Source organism: Neodiprion virginianus, chromosome 1, assembly GCF_021901495.1.
Source record: "Neodiprion virginianus isolate iyNeoVirg1 chromosome 1, iyNeoVirg1.1, whole genome shotgun sequence".
Lineage (NCBI taxonomy): Eukaryota > Metazoa > Arthropoda > Insecta > Hymenoptera > Diprionidae > Neodiprion > Neodiprion virginianus.
The window spans coordinates 38625236-38644835 of NC_060877.1; the positions used below are offsets into that span (position 1 = coordinate 38625236).

Here is a 19600-nt window from a genome sequence, read left to right on the forward strand (position 1 = left end):
TAGAGACCGGAGATCTATCACGTTTTGGTCGATCAAGAAGACGTGAATTTCACGGTGTTGATTACTTCACCGTCTTTTTATCGCGCGGTGAAGATCTCTGAAAGGCTCTCTTTGTGAAGAAGACATTGCAGCTGCGGGTTCATTAAATTTTGCGCGCATTCCGTAGGTTGAGAAAGAACGGCTTGAGCGACTGCAAGGAGCAGTAATATTTCGAAAGTCTCCGTAGGGAAGATGTTAACCGAGCAAACTGTCGGCTGTCAGTTCGTTTCACTTCTGACAGCTTCTAGTTTCTCATCCGTCACGGAGAGAACCGAGACCCGAGAAATACGGCATCCGCGGCGACTTGGAACAGCGAGCAAACGCGAATATGGCGTAATCGGTTTATTTCCGTTGTTACACTTTGGCATAACATCGGTAAAGTGTGTAAACAATTTGTATAAAAGTATCACGACTGTTAAAACTTCAGCCGAACACGTCAGCGTTGAAAATCGTGAGGATATTCCATCATGACAAAACGTTCGAGTTAGTATACAATAAATATTACTAAATCTAACAGCTGTTCGTGGTATTTTGGTGGATCGAATACTCGTCCTCTGGGAGCAATTTTCGTTCGCGAAAGCAGTCCGCTATCCATTGCTCGTCGAGAACCTTTGTCGCCGATTCTCCAGCCTCGAGCCTTCTAATTTCTGCAGGAATGTTGCTGTTCTTCAAGGCAAAGATATGAGTCACGTGATTGTCAAGTATACCAGTAACTGTTCCACCCATGAAACGAAACTCGAGATTTCGTTGTTTATCGCTCGTACAAAAATATCCTACGCTCCCACGAAACACTGAGAACGGTGATGTTTCATGACCAAACAGCTCCCTGTCGATTTCCTTGTACTGGTTGTTTGTCAACTGCGAATCTTTTGCCTGCAAAGCAACACGGAACTTTTCTTTATGCTTATGGACTTTACCTACACAGGAAATGATAGCTGAATAGTTGATAGTTTACCAATTCTGCAGCTCTTTCCAAAGACCGCTTTAAATCATCTATATTCGTATCTTGCGTATAACTATCATATGTATCATCGAAAACTGTTGACATATGGCTTCTGGTTGACTCAGTAGCAAACAACAGTTCCCATGGAAGCCAAGGCTGGAGGCTTGCAAAGTTTTCTGGTCTTGTAGCACGCAAAAGCCACTCTAAATTAACAACATTGTACTTCTGACCCTGTATCATGTTTTTTACTTTAAGCTGAAAGATTTTTAATTAGTACAATATGCTGATCACTGCAGCAGATCGATGTTGCAATATGATATTCATACCTTGTTAGCATTTCCTACAATAGCGCAAAAAGTCTTTCCACCAGGATTTTGTACTATACTTCCCCCGTGTTCACGCACAATTTTTTCAACGTCCTCCTTGGAGATCTCGTCGTTTCCGTTCACAACACAGATCTCCTTGTCATCTAACAGTCGACTGATACGTGAGACAGCGGTCGTCGGACAAGGATTGTAGTTTAGAACTGTGATAGTTTTGTTTTTCGTCTTTCTTGGAGATATTGCTGGAAGATGTTCCATAACATCGTGTTCGGTTACATGACGTTTTGTTAGCTTTTGAATTACTCCAGGACCCTGTAGAGTTGCATCAAACAAATACCAATCGATAACAGAGTTAAACCTTTTTTAATTGTCGTAGTGAAACTTTTCCGATAACTCTACCTTTACAAGTGAGTGGAATTCCTCTGTCGTGCAGCATTCGCACCAACTCTTCTCATCTCGTCCTCTGATTGCGACAACCCGAGGAAATCTTAAACTGTAACCAGTTGGATAAGAGCTTGACTGCACCAATTCTGTGGCACGTAACTTCAAGACTATAGAATTTTTTGGCTCAATCCACAAATTAGGAGGGTCTTTCTAAAATTGCATCATATCCACATGTTTAAGTCTGTTCATGATCAGCCAAAGATCACTATTTGATATTTTCACAAAGATCGACACATGGAATTTTTTGTATTGAATCTAACATAATCCATTTATATACAATGATGGTAGAAATATCCATGAATAGAGCGTTACCTTTGGTCCAACAACATTGTCAGGACATTTCTTAACCCAATGAGGCTCCAATGTCAACAACAATTCTTCGAACGCCTCTATCTTGATTCCAGTCCGCACCGAAGAGACTGTGTGAAACTTGAGGTCATTCATTGTTTCAGGATTTTGAGAATGCGCCACCGCAACAAGAAAACTGTTAATGCGGCCCCTCATTTTCCCTTCACCGTAATACCCTCCGACAATAACTAAATCCATATCTTCAACAAGGTCAGCAGAATACTGTAAAATAGTTTTAAGTTTTTATGAAGCTTAGTAGTTTCGTTCATTCTGCATCAGCCCGCATACACTCACTGTGAGGGAGTTATTACCTCTGCCTTTATCTTATAGCAATCGCTACCCATACGAACACCTGGTTTGTAAGTGCTGTTACATTTCTTCAGAACAATTCCCTCTTCAAAAGTATCCATACTTTCGTTAAATGCATCCAGTAATTCAACTCTGAATGAAATGTTGGTTCAATCAGTCTACTATCTTTGCAGTTCAATCGTTGCAATTGATTTTAATTTCCGTTTGAAATATAATATTTGTTTTCATACTTGCTGCTAACTAGTCTCGTTTGGCTGCGGACTAAGACACCCGTTTCCTCGACGAAAGCTTCCTTCAGCACCTTTAGACGTTCCGTTAAAGGTTCGTCAACAAGGAGCTTTTCGTTGTACATGATCACGTCAAAGGCAATAAAGCAGGGCTGGTGTGTGCTCGTCGGTGTCATTTTCTTCACGTCAAAACTCATTCCTTTGGATCCAAATCTCTGCTGAACCTTGTGCCATCCCATCATTTCACCATCCATAATGATGGAGCGGCAAGAAGGTTTCAACAATTTCGCAATTTTACCAGTTAGCAAACCTGGATAAAATCAACAAAACTGAGATCTTGCTGTTTACGGCTATTTAAAGTACACCAAAATGAACCGAGGCGAACCTGAAGATTTAGATTTACCGTATGCTTCTGTGAAATTATATGCGTTCCTGGAAAAATAGCTGAACTGGCCATCTTTCATGTGCAACTGAAATCTCTCCCCGTCATGCTTTGTCTCCACCAAATATGATTCTTGATTGGTAAAAAATTTACCAATATCATCGATTTTATACCTTTCCAGTAGCATTGGCTTGAACGGGGAGAAAATTTCTATTTGATACTTTGTTCCAATGCCTGCGTTCTGCAACTTGTCACATACAACACGGAGGCTCATTGATACGTCAAACAGTGCCACTGCATCTGCATGATAGGCTGAAACAGCAATATTTTTATGGGAACAAGTACATAACTTTCATTAGAGGACCATTGAGAATAAAATTATACTCTCAGTCTAATTCAACATTTTACTTTTATATGCCAAAAAAGTATGTAGACAACGACAAACCATTTAGAATTTTTTTCTGCGAAAGTCCGATTCTCAAATCCTTGAGAAGAATCCGGATCAGCCACTTTTGCTCAACAGCACTTAATTGTTGAATAAGTTGTTGAAATTCTCCATCTTTACTGCTGTTGCTGGCATTTTTCTCAGCAATATTGTCTAGAATCGTATTTACTTGTTCAACAGTCATTGAACTTTCTTGAATTTGAACACGTTTACACAAAATTGAATATGCAATCTCTGCAAAGTCTCCACCGCTTTGCTTTCCAGATATCGGAACTCTGTCAAAAAAACGAAACGTGTTGAAAACACACTGATACTCTTATGAATTCAAAATAGAAGCATACATCATATTGATATTCATCTTGGATATCGAGGTGAATACAAAGGGAATTTACTTGTAGTGCAGTAATTCCTGAGCATCTTTGCTAGTCTGTCCAAGAGCTAAGACTCGTACATATAACTTTGCCAAAGCTGTCTCTTTCAGACCGTAAGCCTCACGCTCACGATCGTGCTGTGGCAGGAGCAGCCTCAGTATTGGAAAAAATGAAGTGTCCTTGAATGTGACGGAATCCATGTATTCACAAATTTTATTAATTTGTAACAAAACTGTATTTCGTTTATCGATCAAATCACTTACCGCTTCTTTATCTTTCTTTTTCAATTTCTCACTGAATTCGCGACATTGCTTGATCAAACATTCCAAATGGCTAGATTTTGTGGCAGCTTGCGCTTTGGAGATTTTATCGAGAATCATACAAAATTCTATGAATTTAACTTTTGAGGCAAATGTAAGCGTCATCGTCCTGCAAAAAAAATGTTATTTGAAATAGTTTAATTTAAATAATTACTGAAAGAAATGCGTCAATTTTTTTTTATTACTGTAGAGCAGCGTAGTTTGTGGATCAGTCAACATCAGATATTGATCGGTACACGATCCAAAATTTTATTAAACTATCTTGAATACAATAAGTACATTGTGACTTTAAGTGATACATACATACACATACAGAACAGAAGGGGGTAGATACGGAAAATCGTTGTGAAATGCTTTGATTGTTCATGTATTTTCTTCTTTATTTCTTATCACATTTTTTATAAATAACTCAACACACAACGGATATTTCACACAGTAATGTATTCCTCCAGATACATTCGGGCCAAGTCCTCATTTCCTGAATCCAAATAAATAAGATGAAGATTGAAAGCAGCCTCTCGTGTCAGGTCCAAAAGATGCGGCTTTTGGGAAACGAGAATAGGCGGAGGTGTTTCCAAAACAAGTTTGTAATGGTGAATGGCCGCCGGCAAAAGACCGAGTTGATGAAAAGCTCGAGCTGTATTGTAGCTAGTTTCGTGTTCACCGCCTTTGCCTCGCATCTGTGAGTATTTCGTCAGAAAGGCAAGAGCTGAAAGGAAGGGTTATTTAAGCATCTTTTCAAAGATCGATAAACTGATTTTCTAACTAGTATAAAAAGGATGAACTTATAGCTGCGTGTACCTTGTATAACAAGCTGATTCTTTTGAACAGAAAACCTTTGACAAGCCATTTGCAAAAGTGTAACAGCGATCAATAGTGCCAGGAGTGCACTGGGCTCGACTTTGAACAGAGACACATAATCATTGAGAGCATACTTGTATGTTCCCGAGACCAGACAGTTGTTGGCATGCAGAAGATGCAGGTATGAAAAACCTTCTACCCTTCCTAATAGCCTCATGATAAACCTATTGTGTCTGCAATCCTCGGCCCTTTGGATAATGATATTCATCAGATTCCATGAATTTGATCTTCTACAAACTCGGACCAATTCTCTGACAATGTTGTATCCATGATACGAATCGTTATTGTGTATGCAAGATATTAAACACAGGAATGTGATGTGAGAACTCTTTTTTTCAAATCTTTTCGACGTCATCGCACCGAAAGCCAATCTTTGAAACAAACCCTGTCTTTTTTTTTTGCACGCCAGTTGGCACATCTGTAGATATAATGAGAATTCATTCCTTAGACTTGGCTGATTCTCCTCTCTGAAGCACGGAGCATTTTCATCCTCAAAAGTTTCCCCGCGAGATAAGCGATAAAGTTGGAGGGCATCGAGGCGTTGTTTTACTCCTGTGGCTTTGGTCAATGTTATCAACTCAGCTTTTGACCTCAAAGAAACGCAATGTCTTGAAAGTAGAAGCATTCCAGATTGAAAATATTCATTGTAGCGTTTAACTTTCAGGAGTAGTACCGTTCTTTGGTAAACCACTCCAGGATCTAACAGATCCGTTTCTGGATCTTGTTTCAATACTTCTATAGCTTTGTTGAACTGTCCCCTAAGTTTGTAAAGTTTGGCAAGTTCCAGTCTCGCCCCCAAATGTTGAGGCGACAGCTCTCTAACCATCTCATAAGAATTTACAGCTCGCTTCAAATTTTTGCATCCTACCCAACACTCCGCATGTCTCAGCCAAACTGCCGCTAAACTGAAGTTTTTACTCTCGATCAAGGGCTCCAATAGTTGTAGCGCCTTGTGAAATTTCTTTTTACCCATGAAAGCTTCGGCTAAATCTAGAAACAAATCACCTGACACTTCCGGATCTACTTCAGTGAGGAATCTTGGTAAGAAGATATCAGTCCATTTAGTCTCATTCAATTCAACAAGGGTTATCAGGAATTTAGCCTTCAAGTCCATTACAACGTCGTTCGGTAATTCACACGATTCAATAATGGGATTCTCCTTCGTTACACTCCCTTCATCTTCAATTATCGAACTCTGGTCTTTGTAGGTGATTTTAATGGTTGTATATCTTGTCAATATATCCAAGCATTTGTGAAATTGTTTCAGTGCGATTAACAATTCCGTCATCACATTTACCTCCTCGAGGGTGATGAGGTCAGGACATTTGGTGAAAAGTTGATCCATGGCTTCCAAGGCCTGTTCGTTATTGTTCTCTTGCATGAAATGTTTTGCCAAACTCTTTGCATACTTTAGAATATTAGCTCCATCTTCTGGTCCTAAATGATGCAGCAGCTTCATGTAGCCTTTCAAAGCTCCCTTCTTGTCTCCAATTTGATTTTGAAGCTTTGCACGTTGCTTGTATAAATTTATGTCTTTAGGACTGGCTTGTATAGCCTTGGTAAAACATGTTATCGTTTGTCTTATGTTCCCGGACTCCATTGATAATGCAGCTAGTTTAATCCACTGGTCAGCATCTCTTGGGCTCAAATGAGCGGCAATCAGTGCAAATTGCAACGATTTTTCTGGCTGATCATTTTCGTAAATCATTGACAATGTATGAAATGGTTCCGGCGCACTAGGGACTTGTCTGTGAAAATCACATTAAAATTATTTGTTATTCTTACGATTGAATTATTATTTTCACACAGTAAATGTTCAACAGAATCAAATTTAGTTGAGTGACGGTCAGGGATGAAATGATGCAATTTTAGAAAGCTGATTTTATTGTTCGCTTCTATTTCATACGTGAATTTTATGCGTAAATTTACGATAAAGGTTGAATGCGTTAACTAATTGATTTTGAAAACGTAAAGATTATTGACAAGGAAACAAACTGGCATAAGAGGCTTATGAAAAAAATGATTCATATTTCTAAAAACAACACAGTCAACAAAAAAACTGACATTCAAAATCTCAGTCACCTCTATTCGGACATCATATATTGTCAATAGAAACTGTACTGACTGTTATGTAAACAATTAGGCCAACATACCAACACAAATGTAAACAATTGTATGACTTTCAAAGACAGTTGTTGAAATAAACAGTCCTGTAAGTATAGGCAAGTGGGTAGTCACTTCCTTCTCGAACATCAGGTGACAAACATTGCAAATGTTTAGGCATGTCAATATATGTAAGTTTTGAACAATTTAATTTTTCACAGCAGTTTCAATAATAAGGTTAAACAATAAACAGTGGCATTTATGTAGATTAGTAAATTTGTCAACACTAAAAATTCTCATGTACAAATTGTGATTTCTTCTACATTAAAGAAACGTCCTGGTGAAACGTAGTTTTGAAAAAATATAACTGGTTGCTAAAATTGCATCATTTCATCCCCGACCGTCACATAACTAAATTTGGATCTGTAGAATATCTACACGGTCATGAGCATCAATCTCAAGTAAATATTCAGTCACTTGCCTAATTATTTCCATACACATTTTCGAAGCGAGGGATACTTCGCCTCTAGCAAATCTCAAATTAGCTTCGCCCATCAGACCTTGTAAAGCAGTTGGTAAAGTTCGCTTTTTTCTACGGTTTGGTCTTTGTTGTGATGTGTTTGATGTTTTCTGTGCCTTTTTCTGTCCAATTTTTTTACTCGCAACGAGCTCAGTTTCAAAAGCTTTTCTGCAATTTGAGAGTCTTATATCAAACATAGAATAATTCAAGTTGTGGTGTGTACATTGTCGAGACGGTTTGCCTGAATGAAAAGATCTAATATCTGAATGCTGCTCAAATCTGAGCTGTTGTTTGATTTTTCATCATTGAGACATTCGAAGTATTGACAAATTTTTCACTTTCAATCCTACCTGTTAGATTCAATATCAGGAATTTCTGTTTCGATTCCTTCATCCATTCTCAAGGAATATTCAGAAAATGTTAGTTCCCCGTTTAAGAATTGCTTTGTTAAGCGGTCCTCCTCGTCTACATGAAACCTATCAGATTCTTCCTGGTCGTCGGTAGATTCGGGGATCAAATTTTCTGTAGAAGTTACCATCGCATCTTTCTGCTCTGAATTTATCATATTATTATCTCCTATTTCCTGAATTTCTAATGCTTCAGCCTCAACAAACTCAGTCATGTCGACGTCCATCCATGTTATGGTATTTTGATCCAATTCTTCTATAATTACTGGTGCCAATGAAGTACCACTCTCCATTATGACATCATTTTCCGAAGTTGAATCATGAGGCTCAACACACATTGGTGTTGACGTTGTCTCAGCCATGTTGACTAACAACAATATTACGTCTGCAACCGAGTACCCGGCCAACAATTTCTTCATCAGTTATCAAATAATGAAAACATGTTATTCGAAATAATAACTGTACTGTGTGAAGGAAAATTCATGATTTTTACAGATATTAGTAGTTATCACAACACTGCAAATAGCATGACGAGTATACGCGAAAGTCATACAGCATTTAACCAATCTGTAATCTAAAGATTTGTCAAACTAGACACTTCGTTAATAGCGAGGACTCAGCTATACTTACCCAATGCTATAACTTTCATATCACGACACAGTGTTTTTTTAAATAACACGGTGAATTATTAAACAGAAAACAAGGCCAAAGACGCGTGGTTCTGTGTTGCCAAATAAAACTTAGAAACACATAACGGGCCTGATTCTAAAGTTTAAACAGTAGCGTTTTGTACACGAAATTAAGTAATCCATCAGCTGCAATACTTGATCGGAGCAGTTTGGGGTTATAAAACCCTGCAAACATTTGCCACTTTGACAAATACAAACAGGGCTGTTTGGTATCTCCGTAAAATTCGCTGACTCTGATTTAGGACATGTAATAATATTCAAGCATTTTCACCTTTTTCTCCAGTTATTCCCACGCCAATTATCGAAACCACAGAGGAATAAGTTCTGTAATCGAGAAGATTAAGGTTAGGTTTAGATCAGAATGAATGATGTCTATGTAATTCTACATAATCACAGAAGATTGTTAAATTTCGAATGTAGACAATATACATACGATATATATGACGAATTGCAACAAATAAAACTTCTAGGATGCTTTCATGGTTGTCATCACCAGGCGTCAAATACCCATGTCAACTCGTCCGCACTCGTCCGCTACTCGTCTGTTAACGGTATTAACTCATTTGTTTATTACCTGTTCTCCGTGGAGTGCTGCTATCTGGTGCAGTCTGGTGCAGTTTCGATCATTTTAATCCGGTACATTGTTCGTTATCAATCATTACAGCAACATTGTGCTTTCGATTGAAGTTGATTTGCGTTTGAGTTGTTTATTTATTTGCTTGGTTAATATGCACATTTACAGAAAATAACATCGCAGTTACCATATATCGTTGTATTTCAACACCTCGTTATTATTTTCTGAGAATGTTTGCATTTCGCAAAACTTGAAACATCTTTGATACGTTGAGTATGACGAGAACGATACCAGTAGAAAAAAAGTGAGGTTACGATATGAGGAATATTAAAAATATTAGGGCAAAGATGAGCGTGGTTTAATTCATATTTGATTATTTTTTACTTACCGGAACTCGGAGAAAATCATGATGATCATGATCTAAAAGTCATTAAATAATACTCTGCACGTTTTGCCCGATTCTATCACATATTTATACTGAATACGTTAAACTGACTATTAACACTTCATTGAAAACATATAAATTTATATCGAATCTGTTTGTATATATTACGTGATCTATGTAATGTCAGATGAGATTGTTATACAAATTGAATCTTAACCGCATATCTCTGAATTTACTCATCTCCAGTATGATTAATTGAAAGTCTGGATATGAGAGTATTGCTCTTTCTCATTACATATAATTCAAACTGTTCATGATTATTCTTAATATTTCTCTTGGCATCTTTTTCTTCCAGCTGTACAACGGCGACGAAATGTGATATAATTTTTGACAAAAAATAACTATTGCCTTCCGTTGATTATCCCAAACAAGAGGAAGGAGTAGTATGAAGCCACGCACAAATCTTCTACTCGTGCTCCAAGTTTTACTGATTGTGTCGATCGTTCAACCCTTAGAAAATCGTCAAGAACATTCCAAGAAAGAGGAAAGGAAAGAAAATGGTACCAATGATCCCTGCCACGATCAGTTTACTCGATGCAATGGTACGCAGGATGGACAAGAAGTCCAGATACAATTCTCAAGCCGAGTGGTAAAGAATGAGTACATTGTAGCTTTCAAAGGGTACTATAAACCAGGTACTCGTAAAAGCTATATTGGGGCTGCCTTGAATTCCTCTGGAGTCAGTCACTGGCAGATCTTGTCTAGAGATAATCCTGCTAGTGAATATCCAAGCGATTTTGATGTTGTTCTATTGGAAGAAACTGACAGACGTAATGGACTCAGCGCCCTGAGTGATCATCCTCTGGTTAGAAGAGTCACACCGCAAAGAGTTGTGCATAGAACTTTGAAGTATCTGAACACCACAGAAGATGGGGATATGCCAGAATATAAAAACTTTAGACGAAAAATAAATGGCTATGTAAGTATTGCCAATCATTCTGATTCATAGCTAACAGTAAGTTGCAAGCAATATACCTGTAACACTTTCTCACAACATTAATTGGAACTTTGGTTTTTTAACTGTTGATTGGACAAATTTTTAACTTCTCAGACATAAAATTAAAACAAGAGAATAGTGTTTTTCCTATGCAACACACTGTATTAGAATAAGAGCAGGAATGCTTCCAGTTCTCTGAATTTCAATATCAAAGATAAACTTTAATAATATGCAGAAATAGAAAAATTCTACACTTCAGTTTATCCACTATAGAACAACCAGTTCTGGCAACCAGCGGCACGTTATGCTAACCGCCGACTTCTACGTGCGATTCCTCGCCAAATCACCGGCATTCTACAAGCGGATGCACTGTGGGGAATGGGTGTCACTGGACATGGTATAAAGGTAGACTTTGATGAATACTTGTTACTAGTTTGTCAAAAAATAAGATACAGACGAACATGGTGTGTATCACCCTTAAACACCATAGGGGGATAAGCAGAGTAAAAATGCTCTTTGTGAATATTTTGACGATATTTTAGGGATAAGTAGGTACTATTAAAATACTAAAAGCCTGAAAGTATAAACTCCAATGGCAATTAGTTTTTGAAAGAACAAAAAGCGGAAACTAAAAGATATAAAATAACTTTTTCCTCAGGATTGACTTGACCGATTCGTTGGAAAGTTCAATATGTTATTGAGGAAGTTGAGAACTTTTACAGACGCAATGGATAAATTTTTAGCTTAAAAAATTCATGATATTCGTAAAATTCATTTTTACGCGATTTATCCTCCTATGGCTTTTCATTCAAGTCAGGGCAACTTCTCTCTGCTTACTTAGCAATATATATTGATCGATCATGAATTTTGATATGGCAGGTGGCAGTCTTTGACACTGGTTTAGCTGCTACTCATCCACACTTCAAAAAAATTAAGGAACGAACAAATTGGACAAACGAAAAAACTTTAGAAGACGGTCTTGGACATGGTACGTTTGTGGCTGGAGTAATAGCTTCGGTTTCACGTGACTGTCTAGGCTTTGCACCAGACGCTGAACTACACATATTCAGGGTATTCACTAACGCTCAAGTCTCCTATACATCGTGGTTTCTTGATGCGTTCAACTACGCCATTCTCGCCAAAATAGCTGTCCTCAACCTCAGTATCGGAGGTCCAGATTTTATGGATCACCCTTTTGTTGACAAAGTTTGGGAGTTGACGGCGAATGGTGTGATAATGGTTTCAGCAATCGGGAACGACGGTCCTTTATATGGGTAATAATTCGTGCACATATTTTTATTGAGGTAAAAAATTTGATGCAGTTATCAAAAATCACCAATGCCAATAATTATCCATTTTATTTACATAGAACACTTAACAATCCAGCAGATCAGATGGATGTTATAGGAGTAGGTGGCATAAACTGGGACGATCAGATTGCAAGGTTTTCGTCACGTGGCATGACAACATGGGAATTACCCTCTGGTTATGGGCGAGTGAAGCCTGATCTAGTCACGTATGGATCAGGAGTGCGAGGGTCCGCATTGCAGAGTGGGTGCCGCACTTTATCCGGCACCTCGGTTGCTAGCCCAGTAGTTGCTGGGGCTGTGGCTCTGCTGGCTAGTGGTTTTTTAACATCAAATTCCGCATCAAGTCAGTCCGGCAATAATCAAAAAGTTAGTTTTCACCGAAATTCTTGAATTATTATTGATGTTGCGTTGATGGTGTTTAAGGACAGTTTCGTAGACCAATGCGTCAATATTCACTATTCTCCGCACATTCTTATCACCTTTTTTCTTTCGTATGCTCGATAATTCACGTCATATATTTAATAGCTTCTCGTAATTATGTCTTCTTGCTTATTATCAAATAGCATAACAAGTTCTTTCTCTTATCTCTTTTGTTCCACATAGAAGGTGACCCCTGCGAGCATGAAGCAGGCACTTTTGGGATCAGCGCGACGCCTACCAGGGGTCGGGATGTTCGAACAAGGTGCTGGGCGACTGGACCTTCTTCGAGCTTTCCATTTCCTACGATCATATCGGCCGATGGCTACGCTAAGCCCCAGGTCAATGATAATATTCAATCTAATACAAATTATTGATCAAAATATACGATTTTGTAACAGCTTAGAAATACTCAGATAGATTTATATTGGTTAATTAAATAGTAACGATACTTTATAATAATTTTTGGCGAGTAGTTACATAGATCTCACGGAATGCCAGTACATGTGGCCTTACTGCACCCAAGCGGTTTATCACAGCGGAATGCCGACGATAGTAAACGTTACTATAATAAATGGACTGGGAGTGTCAGGACACGTAACTTCTGTTAAATGGCATCCATACTCGCGCGACGGTAATGGTGATCGCGTTGAGGTCTCCTTGACTCACAGCGACATTCTTTGGCCATGGTCAGGGTGGCTCGCAGTTGCTATAACAGTACCTGCCTCTGCTAGTGATTGGCAGGGTGTTGCACAAGGTATGGGGATTGTGCAGATGAATTGTTTGTCCAAGTTTCTCTTCGAATCACATATTGCATGCTTCATTTTGCAGGTCGCATATCATTGACTGTAGAATCACCTCCAGGAGACGGTGAACAGGAACCCAGACGATCCGCTGTTGATCTACCGCTGAAGGCAAAAGTTATACCTACACCACCTCGTCAGTAAGTTTTACTAGATAACATGCATTTCTCCTGGCTACGATCCTAGAAATTGAGTAGACAGTTCGGAGTTTTTTTCTTTTTTCCGTAGATTCGTAATGAATATCCTTCTTACTGCCAGTCATCCCTTACTTACCCACTGCTAACATTTCATGCTATCGTGATGAACACTGCTAGTTCGGATTCCGCTTATTAATTATCGTTTCATTTTGTATGGTATAAGAACGTAATCATATTTTAGCAAGAGAATACTGTGGGATCAATTTCACAATCTACGATACCCACCTGGCTATTTTCCAAGAGATGATCTACGAGCAAAGAATGACCCATTGGACTGGAACGGGGATCACATACATACAAACTTTAAGGATATGTATCAACATTTGCGAAATGCTGGGTATTACTTAGAGGTGTTGGGTTACCCTCTGACCTGCTTTCAAGCCAAGAATTACGGTACTTTGCTTATCGTTGACTCTGAAGAAGAATTCTTTCCTGAAGAGGTGCGCCGAAATCAGCTTGTGCATTGCCTAAAGCATACATTATTTGCACACAGACGATAGGTATAAAAATCCAAACAAACGAATGTTACAATTCAGGTAGCAAAACTGAAGTTGGACGTCGAAGAGGAGGGATTGTCCGTCGTAGTATTTGCGGATTGGTACAACGTGACAGTGATGCGGAAAGTCAAATTCTATGACGAAAACACACGTCAGTGGTGGGTACCGGATACCGGCGGTGCCAATGTACCTGCTTTGAACGACCTTCTCCACACCAACTGGGGCATAGCCTTTGGCGATGAAGTGCGAGACGGACAGTTCACGCTCGGTCAGCATCCACCAGTCACCTTTTCATCTGGCACAACGCTTGCCAGGTAATTTGAACCTATGTATTTTGCTTGTATTATCACTTGCAATCCATTGTTACTATTGTTTTTAATTTAACTGTGGACTTTTTCTAGGTTTCCGCAGGACGGGGTAATACTCCATGTAGAATTAAAAGACCAAGGACACGAACTACTGTTGGAAGGTGATGCCAAACAACCCGAGCTCGTCCCGATCCTTGGACTTTTCCAGACTCAAAGTCACAGAGCAACTGATCATCGCTATGATACTATCGGCAATGAGATTTCAAATGACATAGAACAAAATGTACCAAAAAACAGGGAGAAAGATATTGCTGGCAGACTCGTCGTTTATGGCGATTCCAATTGCATCGATGATAGTCACCAACACAAACGTACAATTTTTTAATTCGCACATCGTACATATTTCTGTTGTGACAACTCCATGAACCATTATTGTCAGTTGCAAGCGATCCAGCCAGAATGACAGACCGATAGATTAATTTGATTTATTATTGCAGCATGCTTTTGGATGTTGGATGCTATATTGGAATTTGCTACAACTGGACATGTTCCTACCGTGTTTGAAGAGGCGAGTAGGCGTGATAAAAATTCTGTTGACGGGAAACATTGGATGAGTAAAGATCAGGAGGCGACAGAGACACTTTTACCTCAACGGATGGAGGGTAGCCACTTGAGTCGTCATAGTAAAGTTCTTGAGGTCGATGCCGGTGGTGCTGGTGGACGACTACGACCTCTACCAGCGTGCCCAGTGGCGCTACTCGCTGTACCGTATCCGCTCAACGAATCTGTCCCTGCGTGAGTGTTTTCTCACAATTTATGCTATAAGCTTTCCACTTTGACGTGGCTACATTTTTTTTTCCTTATTTTTCGCTTACAATTATTTATGATACTCAAGTATGTCAAAGAACTTGATGAATTGTATGCAGCTCAAATCAATTCTGTTCTGAAGAATTTTTCAAAATCTGATTTGATTCTTTTTCGTGATTCCCGTTCCACATTAATGACAAAAAACTGCACTTACAGTAAAACCTCTTGCTAGTTTTGGACAAATGAGCATTCCAATATATGTGAATATCACGAAAATTTATGACCAAGATGCGGATATAAGCGTTTTTAGTGACAAAAAATTAATTCGCGTGAAATCACAGTATATACTAGTCGTCAATTGAATGTACATTTTCAGTAATTTGTACAAGTCTCAGAAGTTACTGTCGGTGGGCGATAGTTTTATCGTGGCTGTTCCTCAGCTCCAAGATTCAGACTCCTCTTGGTCGAGACGACGTGGTGGCAATGTGAACGGTGCAGTGCCGCGTTATTCTGGGGGCAAAAACACCGATTTTGAAGAGATCGATGAGGAGATCAGAGACACTGGATGGTGGACAACTCGAGAACAGTGGAGACTGTTAGCAGGGATCATTGCTCTTGGGGTAGCCATGCTCTGCGCGTTCAGTCGGTGGGGCTGTTGTACGTCGAAACGTCATCCTCGGAGGAAACGAGCAACAGGTAGATTACGCAGAGTGATCCAAGCTATTGCGACACGCAGAGTACCTCAGATGTAGTCAAATTGTTTTTAGCACAGTCCAATACTGACTAAGAAATAAGTTGCCTTCAATTGCTGGATGGAGCTACGTTTGAAAAAACCCCGCTAATTGATTGATCGTTCAGTCATTCCCGCAATTTAATCTAAAGTTCTACTCGGATTAAACTGCGTATTAACAATATACTGCGTACTACCTAGGATGATTTGAACTGATCTTCTATTCATCGTGTAAAAATGTCGCGATCAAATGTAGCAAATGGTGCAATCACTTTTTATATTATTGTACATACGTGCTATGTCTTAGTTGAGTGCCTTGAGGTCCTGAGCACTGTAATGGCACAGTTAGAGAAAGGTGAAACTTTCTATGTACATACGTGAGTTTTCGGAGAAAATCACCATAATTTAAGTTTCAAGAATCTAATATTTCATTCAATAAAATGAAATCGACTAACTTAGCAACGAGGTGGAATAACATTGAAACTATGCACAACTATCGTTGCCAGTGCCTTAAAACACGGTTGAGTGATAGGCAATGAAAATCATATATTCTATCATTTAGATAAACCAACCAAATAAATATATTTTAATTTACATTTTACCATTTTAGGGATCGGAATATATTAGTACATAGCAAAATTGATTGAGACAGTCTGAGTCTGTTGAAAATAGAGAATTATCAAGAATTCCGGCTCTAAAATTTGAATGCCGTGTACTTATGACCACATTATTCATAGATTTTTTAAACACTTTAAATATCACTTGTAATTCATTCTAGCGAAGTTCTAAGGTAGAATAGTGTTCAGCGAACTTGAATACACAATCTCAGCCTGGGACAAACCTACAATAATAAGCTCGTTATTACCTTACTCGGTCATTCCTATATTGTCAAGCTCGCACACGGTAATCACTATACTACGAAAATATACATGACTTGAGATTATATGTGAACAGTTATTGTAAAATTATCTTTTCTCCAATCTCGCTGTTCTAGAACGACCTGTGATTTAATTCCTACAACAGAGCTGAAATTAATATTCTTTTACCCTGATCCATGAAGTTAGTGGAATAGTATCATTTCAAATCCTGATTTATTCAATTTAGAAGCTTGAAAATTTAAAACGTATACATATTTTATATTACTGTTGCTATTTTAGGAAAATTTAAAGTTGTACCCAATGCCCATTTGTATATCAATAGTGGTGTGTTTAAAAAATTCTGCTAGGCCAATGTCAAATAAAGGAATACAATTTTTTAGTGGAAATAAATTAATAAATGGCTTAGAAAATATTTCTAGTCGACGTTTAGACATGACAGATTCAAGCAGTGTTTCCAATTGTTTACTAATAGGATGGACTTCAATAAGTGTAAAAGGATTGCACATTTTAATGGGATTGCATTGGATTTGGAGAACTCGTGTTCTTCTTACTCACTCGCGTTTACTAAATATTACAGTGAATCCACAAAAAATTCGGATCCTGTAGAGGTTTATAATAAATATTAATAAAAGTCATACTAAATCTAACGAAACTTTTTTTTATTTAGATACATAAAATAAACAGATGTAAACAACAAACCTCGTGTTATGTGAAATTAATTTTTCTATAAATTTGAATTAATGTGAATGACGTTAGATTCGTCAAGATCATTGTCTACTCTAACTCCGTGATATTGAATCACAGATAAGGATACACAAATAAACACGGTTGTTTTTTCCAGCTCGTCTTGTGGAGGAAATGAATATTTACAGTAAATCTTAGTTATAAAACGGATTATAAGTAACCCAATGGGCTCTAGTTTGCTCGCTGGCTGACTTGTGCGAAGTGAAGAGGCTCTTGAAAACCTCAGTTGCTCTTGGATCCTTGGCAACACTGTAGCTGTCCTTGGATTTTTTATAAGCGGGATCTTCCGCTGAATTTTTTTGACTACTCTTGGTTGGTCCTTCACTTTCTTCCTTCTTAATTTTCTTCTTACTTTTGCCTTCTCCTGCTTCAACACTTCCCTCACCTTCTGTTTTTTCCACATTGTGCACTCTTTTCTTCTGAGCTTTTCTTTGAAGCTTCCTCATTGCTGAACGCTGTTCCATTTGTTCCAAATCCTCACCCTCCGCATTCATTATAACAATATCAGTTTCATCAAAAGGCTGCTGGCACTTGTGACACACCTGTGTATTATAATTAATTGGGGTTTTATAAAAGGAACCAAAAATTCTTTATTCTCTAATGAGACATTTTATATCAGTATATTCCAGTAGTGTTTAGGCATAATTGAAGGGTGAAACATTTTTATTGACAAGTTTTTCTGAGTCACAAAGTAACTATTGTTCCTATGGCCTGCAACGAGACCAACGAAAATATAAGAAAACTTCCAAATTTCATAAAATAAAAATCACCTATGTTGAAGTAATTGACCAACTCACTTTAGTTTTGACTTCTCTGAGCGACCGTTCGCTCATCACACACCCGCAGGACCACAAGAAGCAGAACTTGTATTTGCCGTTCATTTCAAGGCCAATGACTGGGCAAATGTAAGGGCTCCTTCCTCCGTCAACATAACAATCACCCTTCTCAGCCTTAGGACCCTCATATGCCGGGTTATCAGTCAAGTTCAAATCTTTAACATCTTTTACACTTTTGATATGTTTGGCAGTATCGGGCAGCATAGTACGATCCAGTAATCCTTCAATGACTGACTCTTTGCTATATAATCGACCCAGACCACACGCAACTACAGGGGACTGCAAGGGCAGCTGTCGGATAGCACAATGTTTCCATCTGAATGCTAACTCAGCTTCTTTGTCTTTCTGCAAAGAAATGAATATTCAGTACCATCTCAAAATAGATATAGTCGTACTTCTGAGGTTAACCCAACTAACCTGTTCTGGCTTCTTCTTAACTCGCACCAACTCGTCCCGCCGAGGAATCGTTCCACCGTCGCAACCCATATTATTTGTTTTTGTTCAAAACCTCTATGTAACTCTTCAACGATAATAAGATTTTGTTTAAGTGCAAGAAACGTCGCCTAATATCAAAACTATGACGACTGACACAATCACAGAAAGAATTAACTAACTCAACCTAACCCGACACAAGATATGCTCATAGAAGCGTCACTCCAATGCTACGAGGTGCGGAAAAGTCAGCGCCACTTTCCTTGCCGTAGTTGCAATCAGTACTAAAGAGTAATGAGTAATTGGTAGCGGGAAATTCGAATTTAGAGTTGGGAATACTTTTTCACGTATTATAAAATTATTACTAAAAAAAGGGTAATTAAATTGATGATTGAATTAGACTAGTATACATATATTTGATATCTTATACAGCATATGTTTGTCACCAATTTCGCTAAAATCTCGGGTGTTGAGCTCGATGTTTCCATATAAGAAATACGTCTTTTTCATTTTTTGGAAACCTATGCCACACAGATGTTACGTCGAACCAATTAAAAACACAGCACTTTGCTTTTCTAGGTATATTTGCTTACAAACACTTGAAAACATTTTTTATATCAGAACTATCAGGGCGAACGCCTTCAACCCACAGGTAGTTGTACATTATTACAAAATACGCAAAATGTAAGATGGCGGCGACGGCACCAGTGTACTGCGAATTCAAGGCTGCGTATCTATGATACTTATCGGCCGCGACTGTAGCGCTAAAAGGCGTGCCGTGGCTGCAGTACTGAATAAGAAACCAGTCGGCCTATGACAGTTTCCACGCGCAGCCAATAGCGTGTCCGGATATAACGCAAGCCACCAATCCTCTCTTTGACTGCCATCTCCACTGCGGAAACGCATGCACGGTATTTTCTTGTACTTGATCCAAGGTTGGCGATTGGTTCTTTC

General features: G+C 38.6%; 3 protein-coding genes across 9 annotated transcripts; 1 reads left to right on the plus strand and 2 right to left on the minus strand.

Annotated features, from left to right (window-relative positions):
- Positions 1-366: 366 nt before the first annotated feature.
- On the minus strand, positions 367-9301 carry LOC124309356 (DNA ligase 4-like). 3 transcript variants are annotated; one of them, XM_046772970.1, is made up of 13 exons: positions 9165-9301; positions 9003-9055; positions 4095-4260; positions 3853-4010; positions 3461-3735; positions 3019-3327; positions 2637-2943; positions 2409-2538; positions 2062-2319; positions 1705-1899; positions 1309-1617; positions 995-1237; positions 367-912 (listed from the first exon to the last, which is right to left on the minus strand). In XM_046772970.1, the coding sequence occupies exons 3-13, from the start codon at positions 4254-4256 to the stop codon at positions 550-552; spliced, it is 2709 nt and encodes a 902-aa protein (XP_046628926.1). In that variant the 5' UTR covers positions 4257-4260; positions 9003-9055; positions 9165-9301; the 3' UTR covers positions 367-549. The 3 variants fall into 3 exon arrangements, with proteins under 3 accessions (XP_046628926.1, XP_046628908.1, XP_046628917.1); XM_046772952.1 differs by lacking the exons at positions 9003-9055; positions 9165-9301 and adding an exon at positions 4455-4587; XM_046772961.1 differs by lacking the exons at positions 367-912; positions 995-1237; positions 1309-1617; ... (6 more) ...; positions 3853-4010; positions 4095-4260 and adding exons at positions 4503-4860; positions 4953-6760; positions 7597-7803; positions 7986-8427.
- On the plus strand, positions 7219-16701 carry LOC124309312 (membrane-bound transcription factor site-1 protease). 5 transcript variants are annotated; one of them, XM_046772858.1, is made up of 13 exons: positions 7219-7306; positions 10046-10669; positions 10961-11092; positions 11567-11961; positions 12057-12363; positions 12601-12755; positions 12891-13171; positions 13246-13357; positions 13596-13854; positions 13951-14225; positions 14313-14590; positions 14717-15014; positions 15403-16701. In XM_046772858.1, exons 2-13 carry the CDS (start codon positions 10136-10138, stop codon positions 15776-15778), a joined length of 3402 nt encoding a protein of 1133 aa, XP_046628814.1. In that variant the 5' UTR covers positions 7219-7306; positions 10046-10135; the 3' UTR covers positions 15779-16701. The 5 variants fall into 5 exon arrangements, with proteins under 5 accessions (XP_046628814.1, XP_046628840.1, XP_046628850.1 ...); XM_046772884.1 differs by having other exon boundaries at positions 12604-12755; XM_046772894.1 differs by having other exon boundaries at positions 15467-15662.
- A 571-nt stretch (positions 16702-17272) lies between these two features.
- Positions 17273-19310, minus strand: LOC124309381 (replication termination factor 2). The gene is made up of 3 exons (XM_046773012.1): positions 18632-19310; positions 18176-18559; positions 17273-17920 (listed from the first exon to the last, which is right to left on the minus strand). The coding sequence occupies exons 1-3, from the start codon at positions 18698-18700 to the stop codon at positions 17513-17515; spliced, it is 861 nt and encodes a 286-aa protein (XP_046628968.1). The 5' UTR covers positions 18701-19310; the 3' UTR covers positions 17273-17512.
- Between the last annotated feature and the right edge of the window lie 290 nt (positions 19311-19600).